The sequence below is a fragment of the Panulirus ornatus genome, chromosome 62 (genome assembly GCF_036320965.1).
Source record: "Panulirus ornatus isolate Po-2019 chromosome 62, ASM3632096v1, whole genome shotgun sequence".
Classification (NCBI taxonomy): domain Eukaryota; kingdom Metazoa; phylum Arthropoda; class Malacostraca; order Decapoda; family Palinuridae; genus Panulirus; species Panulirus ornatus.
Window position 1 is genome coordinate 15155306 of NC_092285.1, and position 13337 is coordinate 15168642.

The 13337-nt window shown below is 41.3% G+C and overlaps 1 protein-coding gene across 9 annotated transcripts in view; it reads right to left on the reverse strand.

The window, feature by feature from the left end:
- The window catches only part of Ate1 (arginyltransferase 1), a 153924-nt gene that overhangs the window by 111068 nt on the left and 29519 nt on the right, over positions 1–13337 (reverse strand). For all 9 annotated transcript variants that reach the window (XM_071656131.1, XM_071656127.1, XM_071656128.1 and 6 more), the window contains exon 6: positions 10259–10467. In XM_071656131.1, coding sequence (XP_071512232.1) covers positions 10259–10467 — 209 coding nt within the window. The remainder of the gene's footprint in view (positions 1–10258; positions 10468–13337) is intronic.

Below are 13337 nucleotides of genomic sequence, written 5' to 3' on the forward strand. Positions count from 1 at the left end.
ATTCGTCTGTTTCCTTGTGCTACCTTGCTAATGAAGGAGACAGCAACAAAGTATAATAAATAAATATACATACACAAACACAGACATATACTTATATACACATATACACGTTCATACTTGCTTGCCTTCATCCATTCCCAACGCCACCCCACCCAAAGGAAGCAGAACCACTACCCTGTGTCAACGAGGTAGTGCCAGGAAAACAGACAAAAAAAAAAAAAAAAGGCCATATTCTTTCACAATCAGTCTCTAGCTGTCATGTATAATACACCAAAACCACAACTCTGTATCCACATCCAGGCCCCACAGACATTTCCATGGTTTGCTCCAGACATTTCACATGCCCTGGTTTAGTCCATTGACAGCATGTCAACCTCGGTATAACACACCATTCTGATTCACTCTATTCCTTGCACCCCCCTCACCCTCCAGCATGTTCAGGCCCCAATCGCTCAAAATCTTTTTCATTCCATCCTTCTACCTCCAATTTGGTCTCCTGCTTCTCCTTGTTGCACCCACCTCTGACAACTGCATCCTCTTTGTCAGTCACTCCTCACTCATTCTCTCCATATGTCCAAACCATTTCAACACACCCTCTTCTACTCTCTCAACCACACTCTTTCTATTTCCAAACAACTCTCTTACTCTTTCATTACTTACTCGATCAAACCACCTCGCACCACATATTGTCCTCCAACACTTAATTTCCAACACATCCACCCTCCTCTGTACAACCATATCTATAGCCTATGCCTCGCAACAATATAATATTGTTGAACTACTATTCCTTCAAAAGCATCCATTTTTGCTCTTCAGAATAACGTTCTCTCTTTCCATACATTCTTCATCACTCCAAGAACCTTTGCCCCCTCCCCCACCCTATTACTCACTTCCACTTCCATGATTCCACTCACTGCTAAGTGCACTCCCAGATATCTAAAACACTTCACTTCCTCCAATTTTTCTCAATTCAAACTTACAACCCAACTAACTTGTCCTTCAACCCTGCTCAACCTAATAACCTTGCTCTTATTCACATATACTCTCAACTTTCTCCTTTCACACACTTTTCCAAACACAGTCACCAGTTTCTCACTCAAATCAGTCACCAGTGCTGTATCACTGACAAACAACAACACCCATTTCCCAAGGCCTCTCATCCCCAACGGACTGAATACTCGCTCCTCACTCCAAAACTCTCACATGTACCTCCCAAAGCACCCCATCAATAAACAAAACAAACAACCACACAGAAATCACACAAACCTGCTGCAAACTGACCTTCACTAGGAACCAATCACTCTACTCTCTACTTGTACACATGCCTTACACCTGTGATAGAACTTCTAACTGCTTCTAGCAGCTTACCTCCAAAACCATATACTCTTGAGACCTTCCATAAAGCATCTCTATCAACTTTATCATATGCCTTCTCCAGATCCATAAATGCTACATACAAATACATGTTTCTCTAAGTATTTCTCACACATATTCTTCAAAGCAAACACCTGATCCACACATCCTCTACCATTCCTGAAACCACAATGCTCCTCCCCAATCTGATGCTCTATACATGCCTTCACCCTCTCAATCAATACCTTCCCATAAAATTTTCCGGGACTACTCAACAAACTTATGCCTCTGTACTTTGAAAACTAATCTTTTCCCCTTTGCCTTTGCACAATGGCACTATACGTAAATTCTTTCTGCCTCATTCCACCAATCCTCAGGCACTTCACCATGATCCATACATACAAAGTCACCCCTTTCTTAACAAATTCAACTGCAATACCATCCAAACCTGCCCCCTTGCTGGATTTCATCTTCCGCAAGGCTTTTACCACCTCTTCTCTCTAACCAAACCATTCTCCCTAACCCTCTCACTTTGCACACCACCCCGACCAAAACACCCTACATCTGCCACTCCATTATCAAACAAATTCAACAACCTTAACCATGGGGCTGAATGGCGCGACTCCAGGAAAAGATGAAGGCAAGCAAGTATAAATATGTACATGTGTATATATGTATATGTCTGTGTATGTGTGTATATATACAAATGTGTATGTATATGTAGGTATAGGTGCATATATATGGGCATTTATAAATATATATATGTGGATGTGCTGGAAATGAGATGTTTGAGGACAATATGTGGTGTGAGGTGGTTTGATCGAGTAAGTAATGTAAGGGTAAGAGATGTAAGGAAATAAAAAGAGTGTGGTTGAGAGAGCAGAAGAGGGTGTTTTGAAATGGTTTGGTCACATGGAGAGAATGAGTGAGGAAAGATTGACAAAGAGGATATATGTGTCAGAGGTGGAGGGAACGAGAAGTGGGAGACCAAATTGGAGGTGGAAAGATGGAGTGAAAAAGATTTTGTGATCGGAGCCTGAACATACAGGAGGGTGAAAGGTGTGCAAGGAATAGAGTGAATTGGAACGATGTGGTATACCGGGGTCGACGTGCTGTCAATGGATTGAACCAGGGCATGTGAAGCATCTGGGGTAAACCATGGAAAGTTCTGTGGGGCCTGGATGTGGAAAGGGTGCTGTGGTTTCGGTGCATTATAACTTGACAGCTAGAGACTGAGTGTGAACGAATGGGGCCTTTGTTATCTTTTCCTAGCGCTACCCCGCACACATGAGGGGGGAGGGGGTTGTTATTCCATGTGTGGCGAGGTGGCGATGGGAATAAATAAAGGCAGACAGTATGAATTATGTACATGTGTATACATGTATATGTCTGTGTGTGTATATATATGTATACGTTGAGATGTATAGGTATGTATATTTGCGTGTGTGGACGTGTATGTATATACATGTGTATGTGGGTGGGTTGGGCCATTCTTTCGTCTGTTTCCCTGCGCTACCCCGCTAATGCGGGAGACATACATTCTTCAAAGCAAACACCTAATCCACACATCCTCTACCACTTCTGAAACCACACTGCTCTTCCCCAATCTGATGCTCTGTACATGCCTTTACCCTCTCAATCAAGACCCTCCCATATAATTTCCCAAGAATACTCAACAAACTTATACCTCTGTAATTTGAGCACTCACCTTTGTTCCCTTTGCCTTTGTACAAAGGCACTATGCAAGCATTCTGCCAATCCTCGGGCACCTTACCATGAGTCATACATACATTCAATAACCTTACCAACCAGTCAACAATACAGTCACCCCCTTTTTTAATAAATTCCACGGCAATACCATCCAAACCCGCTGCCTTGCCGGCTTTCATCTTCAGCAAAGCTTTTACTACCTCTTCTCTGTTTACCAAATCATTCTCCCTAACCCTCTCACTTTGCACATAACCTCGACCAAAACACCCTATATCTGCCACTCTTTCATCAAACACATTCAACAAACCTTCAAAATACTCACCCCATCTCCTTCTCACATCACAACTACTTATTATCACCTCCCCATTAGTCCCCTTCAATGAAGTTCCCATTTGTTCCCTTGTCTTACGCACTTTATATACCTCCTTCCAAAACATTTTTTTATTCTCCCTAAAATTTAATGATACTCTCTCACCCCAACTCTCATTTGCCCTCTTCTTCACCTCTTGCACCTTTTCTCTTGACCTCCTGCCTCTTTCTTTTATACATCTCCCAGTCATTTTCATTATTTCCCTGCAAAAATCGTCCAAATGCCTCTCTCTTCTCTTTCACTAATAATCTTACTTCTTCATCCCACCACTCACTACCCTTTCTAATCTGCCCACCTCCCACGCTCATGCCACAAGCATCTTTTGCACAAGCCATCACTGCTTCCCTAAATACATCCCATTCCTCCCCCACTCCCCTTACCTCCTTTGTTCTCACCTTTTTCCATTCTGTACTCAGTCTCTCCTGGTACTTCCTCACACAAGTCTCCTTCCCAAGCTCACTTACTCTCACCACTCTTTTCACCCCAACATTCTCTCTTCTTTTCTGAAAACCTCTACAAATCTTCACCTTCGCCTCCACAAGATAAAGATCAGACATCTCTCCTGACGCACCTCTCAGCACATTAACATCCACAAGTCTCTCTTTTACGTGCCTATCAATTAACACGTAATCCAAAAACGCTCTCTGGCCATCTCTCAGAGTTACATACGTCTGCCTTTATTCATTCCCATCGCCACCTCGCCAGACATGAAATAACAACCCCCTCTCCCCCCTCATGTGTGTGAGGTAGCTAGGAAAAGACAACAAAGGCCACATTTGTTCACACTCAGTCTCTAGCTGTCATGTAATAATGCACAAAAACCACAGCTCCCTTTCCACATCCAGGCCCTACAGAACTTTCCATGGTTTACCCCAGACGCTTCACATGCCATGGTTCAATCCATTGACAGCCCGTCGACCCCGGTATACCACATCCTTCCACTTCACTCTATTCCTTGCACACCTTTCACCCTCCTGCATGTTCAGGTCCCGATCACTCAAAATCATTTTCACTCCATCTTTCCTCCTCCAATTTGGTCTCCCACTTCTCCTCGTTCCCTCCACCTCTGACACATATATCCTCTTTGTCAATCTTTCCTCACTCATTCTCTCCATGTGACCAAACCATTTCAAAACACCCTCTTCTGCTTTCTCAACCACACTCTTTTTATTACCACACATCTCTCTTACCCTATTATTACTTACTCGATCAAACCACCTCACACCACATATTGTCCTCAAACATCTCATTTCCAGCACATCCACCCTTCTCCGCACAACTCTATCCATAGCCCACCCCTCGCAACCATATAACATTATTGCAACCACTATTCCTTCAAACATACCCATTTTTGCTTTCCGAAATAATACTTTTGACTTCCACACATTCTTCAATGCTCCCAGAACTTTTGCCACCTCCCCCCCCCTATGATTTACTTCCGCTTCAATGGTTCAAACCGCTGCCAAATCCACTCCCAGATATCTAAAACACTTCACTTCCTCGAGTTTTTCTCCATTCAAACTTATCTCCCAACTGACTTGTCCCTCAACCCTACTGTACCTAATAATCTTGCTCTTAGTCACGTTTACTCTTAGCTTTCTTCTTTCACACTTGACCAAACTCAGTCACCAGCTTCTGCAGTTTCTCACATGAGTCAGCCACCAGCGCTGTATCATCAGCAAACAACAACTGACTCACTTCCCTAGCTCTCTCATCCACAACAGACTGCGTACTTGCCCCTCTTTCCAAAACTCTTCAATTCACCTCCCTAACAACCCCATCCATAAACAAATTAAACAAACATGGAGACATCACACACCCCTGCCGCAAACCTACATTCACTGTGGACCAATCACTTTCCTCTCTTCCTACACGTACACATGCCTTACATCCTAAATAAAAACTTTTCACTGCTTCTAACAACTTGCCTCCCACACCATATATTCTTAATACCTTCCACAGAGCATCTCTATCAACTCTATCATATGTCTTCTACAGATCCATAAATGCTACATACAAATCCATTTGCTTTTCTACAGATCCATAAATGCTACATACAAATCCATTTGCTTTTCTAAGTATTTCTCACATACATTCTTCCAAGCAAACACCTGATCCACACATCCTCTACCACTTCTGAAATCACACTGCTCTTCCCCAATCTGATGCTCTGTACATGTCTTCACCCTCTCAATCAATACCCTCCCATATAATTTACCAGGAATACTCAACAAACTTATACCTCTGTAATTTGAGCACTCACTTTTATCCCCTTTGCCTTTGTACAATGGCACTATGCAAGCATTCCGCCAATCCTCAGGCACCTCACCATGAGTCATACATACATCAAATAACCTTACCAACCAGTCAACAATACAGTCACCCCCTTTTTTAATAAATTCCACGGCAATACCATCCAAACCCGCTGCCTTGCCGGCTTTCATCTTCAGCAAAGCTTTCACTATCTCTTCTCTGTTTACAAAATCATTTTCCCTAACCCTCGCACTCTGCACACCACCTCGACCAAAACATCCTATATCTGCCACTCTATCATCAAATACATTCAACAAACCTTCAAAATACTCACTCCATCTCCTCACATCACCACTACTTGTTATCACCTCCCATTTGCCCCCTTCACTGAAGTTCCCATTTGTTCCCTTATCTTACGCACTTTATTTACCTCCTTCCAAAACATCTTTTTATTCTCCCTAAAATTAAATGATATTCTCACACCCCAACTCTCATTTGCCCTCTTCTTCACCTCTTGCACCTTTCTCTTGACCTCCTGCCTCTTTCTTTTATACATCTCCCACTCATTTGCATTATTTCCCTGCAAAAATCATCCAAATGCCTCTCTCTTCTCTTTTACTAATAATCTTACTTCTTCAACCCACCACTCACTACCCTTTCTAATCTGCCCACCTCCCACGCTTCTCATGCCACAAGCAACTTTTGCGCAAGCCATCACTGCTTACCTAAATACATCCCATTCCTCCCCCACTCCCCTTACTTCCTTTGTTCTCATCTTTTTCCATTCTGTACTCAGTCTCTCCTGGTACTTCCTCACACAAGTCTCCTTCCCAAGTTCACTTACTCTCACCACTCTTTTCACCCCAACATTCTCTCTTCTTTTCTGAAAACCTCTACAAATCTTCACCTTTGCCTCAAGATAATGATCAGACATCCCTCCAGTTGCACTTCTCAGCACATTAACATCCAAAAGTCTCTCTTTCGTGCGCCTATCAATTAACACATAATCCAATAACGCTCTCTGGCCATCTCTCCTACTTACATACATATACTTATGTATATCTCACTTTTTAAACCAGGTATTCCCAATCACCAGTCTTTTTCAGCACATAAATCTACAAGCTCTTCACCATTTCCATTTACATCACTGAACACCCCATGTACACCAATTATTCCCTCAACTGCCACATTACTCACCTTTGCATTCAAATCACCCATCACTATAACCCAGTCTCGTGCATCAACACTACTAACACACTCACTCAGCTGCTCCCAAAACACTTGCCTCTCACGATCTTTCTTCTCATGCCCAGGTGCAAATGCACCAATAATCACCCATCTCTCTCCATCGACTTTCAGTTTTACCCATATCAATCTAGAGTTTACTTTCTTACACTATCACATACTCCCACTACTCCTGGTTCAGGAGTACTGCTACTCCTTCCCTTGCTCTTGTCCTCTCACTAACCCCTGACTTTACTCCCAAGACATTCCCAAACCACTCTTCCCCTTTACCCTTCAGCTTCGTTTCACTAAGAGCCAAAACATCCAGGTTCCTTTCCTCAAACACACTACCTATCTCTCCTTTTTTCTCATCTTGGTTACATCCACACACATTTAGACACCCCAACATGAGCCTTCAAGGAGGATGAGCACTCCCCACGTGACTCCTTCTTCTGTTTCCCCCTTTTCAAAAGTTAAAATACAAGGAGGGGAGGGTTTCCAGCCCCCTGCTCCCGTCCCCTTTAGTCGCCTTCTACGACACGAGCAATGCGTGGGAATAGGGGAGAAAGAATACTTCCCATGTATTCCCTGCGTGTTGTAGAAGGAGACTACAAGGGGAGGGAGCAGGGGGCTGGAAATCCTCCCCTCTCTTTTTTTAATTTTCCAAAAGAAGGAGCAGGGAAGGGGGCTAGGTGAGGATATTCCCTCAAAGGCCCAGTCCTCTGTTCTTAATGCTACCTCGCTAAAGCAAGAAATGTCAAATAGTTTAAAAGAAAAATGAAAATATGCTGTAGTCACATGCCTAAAGATAAGATAAATGGCTATATGTTGTACTTCTGTGGCTACATGAACTTTCAAGAGATAAAAGATACTCGGGAATTCTAAAGTAAAACCATAATGTGTCTATGACATTCAACACGATATCTATGATTTAGAAGCAGTCTTAGCATCCTATTTATCTATCTATATCTCTGACACCAATCCCTCCAAGAACTCCCATCCAGAGGATGGCCATGGCAAAAGTCTCTACTTATCCTTGCCTAGTAGGTAGTAGTTGGTAGGCAGAAAAAGACCAGGGAGGTACTCTACCAGTACTAACAGCTTGGGTATCACAAGGGTTAGTGACAGCTGCATAGTGCCAGCACTTCAGTGGTTAAGTTGCACTCCTCTGACCCAGGACTACTGGCATTCTTTCCACTAACATAAAATCTCTCCTTGTCATGTATAACACTTGACAACACTTCACTCACACAGCTTATTCCTCATAAATAAATTTCTTTATGATGAGAGCTATGTGCTGGCCCTGCCTTTATCCAAAATGATAGGAACATTAGACAGAGGTAGCAGGAAGGATCATTTAGGCAGGAGCATCAGAAAGAAACATTCAGTAAAAGTAGCACATAGGAACATTAGGCAGGAGCATATGGTAGAAGTGGTCAGACGGAACATTAAGTAGGAGCCTCTGCAAACACTGTGCTAGACCTGCCCTCTGCCAGTGGCCTGTTAAGGGTGAGGCTATAAAGGCTAAGAAGCAGCACTGGCATTAACTGGTTATGGAGAGACTATTTCCATGGCCATCCCCCTTGAGGGAGTTCTGGAAGGGAAAGAGTGTCAGAACTATAGATAGATAGATGGACACATTATCCTTGTCCTTATATGTCTTCCCCATATACACCATTCCACACATTCTTCCCTATTTTTCTCCATCCAGTACCCCTCCACTCTATTTTACCAAGCCTTTTCATCCATGAATGAAAAACCATTAATCACAGATCTTTTGTTAATTGTAAAATAATATCAAAGAAAACAGCCAAAATACTTAACCTGGTCATTAAAAAATATTCACTTTCATTAAAAGTTGAACAACAAACTGAGCATATTTCTACAAAAGAAAAATGCACTGCTATGGTACACAGACATGATGAAGGACAAACTTTAAAAATGGTCCAATGAAACAACAGAACCACTTGGAGTTGGGTGATTTACATGCAATCACTAACATCAATGGGTTTCCAACAAAAACTTCGTATAAACTTTTTCTGTTACAAATTACTTAACATGAAAAAAATACAGAAGCATAAACAATGCTAGCAATATCTACCTTCCACTTAAACTGGGATAAATGGGTACAAAAAGGAATTTGTTTAAAGAAAAATTTACAAAAATGCTCAGGGAGCTCATGTAGTATCGAATCAATAAAGATTCTTCATATCTATTATACTAGTTTGCCTTTCTCAGTTTTAAGAGGAAGCATCAGTAATCAATGAAAAATGGCTTCATTTGCACACATCTAGCCTCTTGCTTCTATGTATAACACTGAAAGCTGAAGTCCATCAACAGGCTATTATGTTCAGTCAAGCCTCATGGACTACACAGATTACAATGACTGCTTTATATGCTCTGGTTCAGCCAACTCCCTGCACATAATCCACTATATACCACACTACCCTAATTCTTTCTAGTCAACCTATGCCTTTATCTATCCTATGTGTTCAGGCTCTGATACCTTAATGTCTCCTTTGCTGCATCCTTCCATCCCCTCATATGTATAACAAGAAGGTATAAAGCAATAATATACGACAGCCCAGCAAGAAAGAGGGAAAGATTATTCAGACAAAAAGGAAGAATAATACTGTTAATCAATCAAGATATGTGATTAGTGCTATGCACTAGCCTTGTCAGATGGCAAAATCTTATCATAGGTACTGGTAGGTGGGAAGATGCCTGCTCCCTTTGCTTCCATTTCTTATATCCTACCTGAAAACAGTTCTTAACTCTTCATGTCTATCTATCTAAAGGGCTGGCTGGCCTGATGGCATTTACTGTAGAATAATAATCATTCTTGGCCAAACCAATAAATGGGCTGGAGAAGGGAAATCACAATACCTTAACTTATGAATGAACAGGTTCTTGATCATGATTAGTTAAGACAACTTATTGAATTATGAATCAATTTTAAAAGTTCTAAGCTGCCTATTACCTAAACAGGTTAACGACATAAGTGTCCATTGCCTGTTGCCAAGTTAAAAAAAATCCCAGTCTGAACTATCACACAGCCTCCATATGAAAGTCACTAGTTTTTACACCACTACTATCTCTAGTACCTCCAGGATAAAAGTCTGCTGGGATCCTCTATAATCTAAATACCATTGGTGGTATCTTTGCATATGATAAAGACCATTCTGGTTTACATCTAATAAAGACCATCTTAGTGTATATCAGAATGAATGACATTTTCTGCACTAGTCAACACTGGAATTTAAAGCCACTGTTCCCATTATATCAATAAGGCATTATAATACTTTGCAATGTTAAATAACCTTTAAGTAAAACAGCACTTTCACATACCTCAAGTGTATGGGCAGGATTTTCTGGAAGAGGTTCATTTAAAAAATCTTCTAGTGTTTTTTCAGTACTGGATGGCTTGATCTTTTTTGTCTCCATTGGACACTCACCTCTTGACATAACTTCTTGGGCATGTTTTGCAAGTTTAGCTTCTCGACGTTCTCTGCGGATATCTTTAGCTTTCCTACATGGCGGCCTGTTGAGATCTGGCCCTAAATAAAGATCCAGATACGAGTTATTCACATTTCATGTCTAACAACATAAATGTATCAAATACTTATGACTCATGATGACCTCACTTCTCATGGTGTGAAAACTTCTCCCTGATCCTCATCCCCACAAGAACTGCGACTCTAGCATCCAGCACAGCTTTTCTCAATCTTTCATCCACTGCCACATAGTCAATCAAAGCCTTTTACTCTTCTCTTCCAACATTCCTCATCCATGTACATCTGCGGATCAACCTGTGCTGAAAAAGGTGTTCACAAGGAATAAACCCCTCTCAGCACAAATATCCACAAGATAGCTTCCAATCTCATTTACTTCAGGCACTCCCTATTTACCAACTATATCACCCATTTCATCACATCCCACATTCATATCACCCAATATGGCCACATTTCTCTCACTCTCAAAACTGTTTATACAGTCATTCAAATTTCTCCAGAAAAGCCTCATTCCATCCTTACCTTGCAGTCTTCATATTCACAGGTGCATGTACACATAACCATGCATACTTCACAATCCCAGTCTTTTTTTCACCCACACTATTCTTGATCCATTCCATCCATGCTCTGTAACCCCCTCCCATACTCTTAGCGATAGCAAAATTACACATCCTTCCTTTCCTCTTCCCAATAATTTTCACTCAATCCCGTCCAAACCACAACTCCTTCCATACCCTCCCATAACTTGCATTCATCATTTCCATTTTCACTCCACACATTCCACCATCTGCTAAAAAAGCAAAATGGTATGATGGTATATATGAATACTGGCAGAAACACAAAACACATACAACAAATTTAAAAAAAAAAAATAAAAGGAATGAAAAACTAAGCAATTACTGCCTAAATCAAGCTTGTTGCAGAAATCCACTTGATCAGTGGAAACCTCTTAAATGGGAAGAATTATGGCAATATCATAATGATTTAAAAATCACCTCTTTTGAAAACAGAAATGAACTAACTAAATAAAAGATCAAACATTATGAGGGAAGACTTAGCGTAATATCAGCTAAGGATTAATAAAATAAGCTTGAAAGTCTGTGGTAGGGTTGTGTAATGTCACCATTGATGTTTATTTTGTTTACAGATATGGTATGACAGCTAAGAGCAAGAATATCAGAGAGAGGGGCAATTATGCAATCTGTAGGTGCAATGGGGGCCTGGGAAGTAAGTTGTTTGCTGATGACAAAGTGCTGAGGGTAGATTTGAGAGAAATTGCATAAGTCAGTGACTGAGTTTGGAATAGTGCGTGGAAGGAAGAAGTTGAGAGTAAACATGAATTGAAGCAAGGTTATTAGGGTTAGCAAGGAAGAGAGATAGGTTAGTTGGAGTGCGAGTCTGAGTGAAAAAATTTGAGGAAGTGAAGTGTTTTAAATATCTGGGAGAAGACATGGCAGCAACTGGAACCATGGAAGCAGAAGTAAGTCATAGGATGGATGAGGCAGCGAAGGTTCTGGGATCATTGAAGAACACGTGGAATGTCATTATCATAAAAGACGAAAATGGGCTTGTTTAAAGGTATAGTAGTTCCAGCAATGTTACACTGATGCAAGGCATAAGCGATATGAGAAGGATGGTGGATTTGCTGGAAGTGAAATGTTTGAGGACATATAGTAAATGGTGGTTTGATCAATCAAGTAATGAAGTAGTGATTTGGAATAATGAAGTATACGAGGGTCAATGTGCTGTTTAAGGAGAGGACCAGAACATGTGAAGCAGCCAGGGGACACCATGGAAAGGTCTGTGGTGCCTGGTTGTGGAAAGTGAGCCGTGGTTTTGGTGCATTACACGTGACAACTAAAGAATGGCATAAATAAGGCCTTTCTTCGTCTGTTCCTGATGCTATCTCAAAAACCCAGGAAAAGGCGATCAGGTATGATGAAAAAATAAAAACTCTTAAGAAGTGAGAAATCCAGAATCAAAGGGAATTACATAAATGAACACATAAGGGATAACAACATACTCCTATTCAATATCTCAGAAACTTGGCATATTGAAAATGTGAAAGATGATGTAAACTTGCACAAATCTGAAACATTCAAAACAAACAGAACCAAATTCAAGTGAGGAAGTGTCCATAACTGGCTGGAAGTAAAGATGAGTCACAATCAATACGAATTAATTGTAGTGTGCATTCAAGTCACTAACGTAATAAAGACCCATCCACTTATGTAAGCACATATATACATTCACACACATACACGTACATATACATATTCATTTATTTTCTTTTTTATGATACCTTGTCGCTGTCTCCCGCATTAGCGAGGCAGCACAAGGAAACAGACAAGAGAATGGCCTAACTCACCCACATACACATGTATACACATATACATCCACACACACACATACACATACCTATATATTTCAACATATACATATCTATACATACAAAGACATATACATATATACACATGTACACAGGTCATACTTGCTGCCTTTATTCATTCCTATAGCCACCCCGCCACACATGAAATGAACCCCCCTCCCCTTGCATGCACACAAGGTAGCACTAGGAAAAGACAACAAAGGCCACATTCGTTCACACCCGCCACACATGAAATGACACCCCCCCCTCCCCCTGCATGCACACAAGGTAGCACTAAGAAAAGACAACAAAGGCCACATTCATTCACACTCAATCTCTAGCTGTCATGTATAATGCACTGAAACCACAGCTCCCTTTCCACATCCAGTCCCCACAGAACTTTCCATGGTTTACCCCAGACGCTTCACGTGCCCTGGTTCAATCCATTGACAGCACGTTGACCCTGATATACCACATCGTTCCAATTCACTCCATTCCTTGCAAACCTTTCACCCTCCTGAATGTTCAGACCCCGATTGCTCAAAAT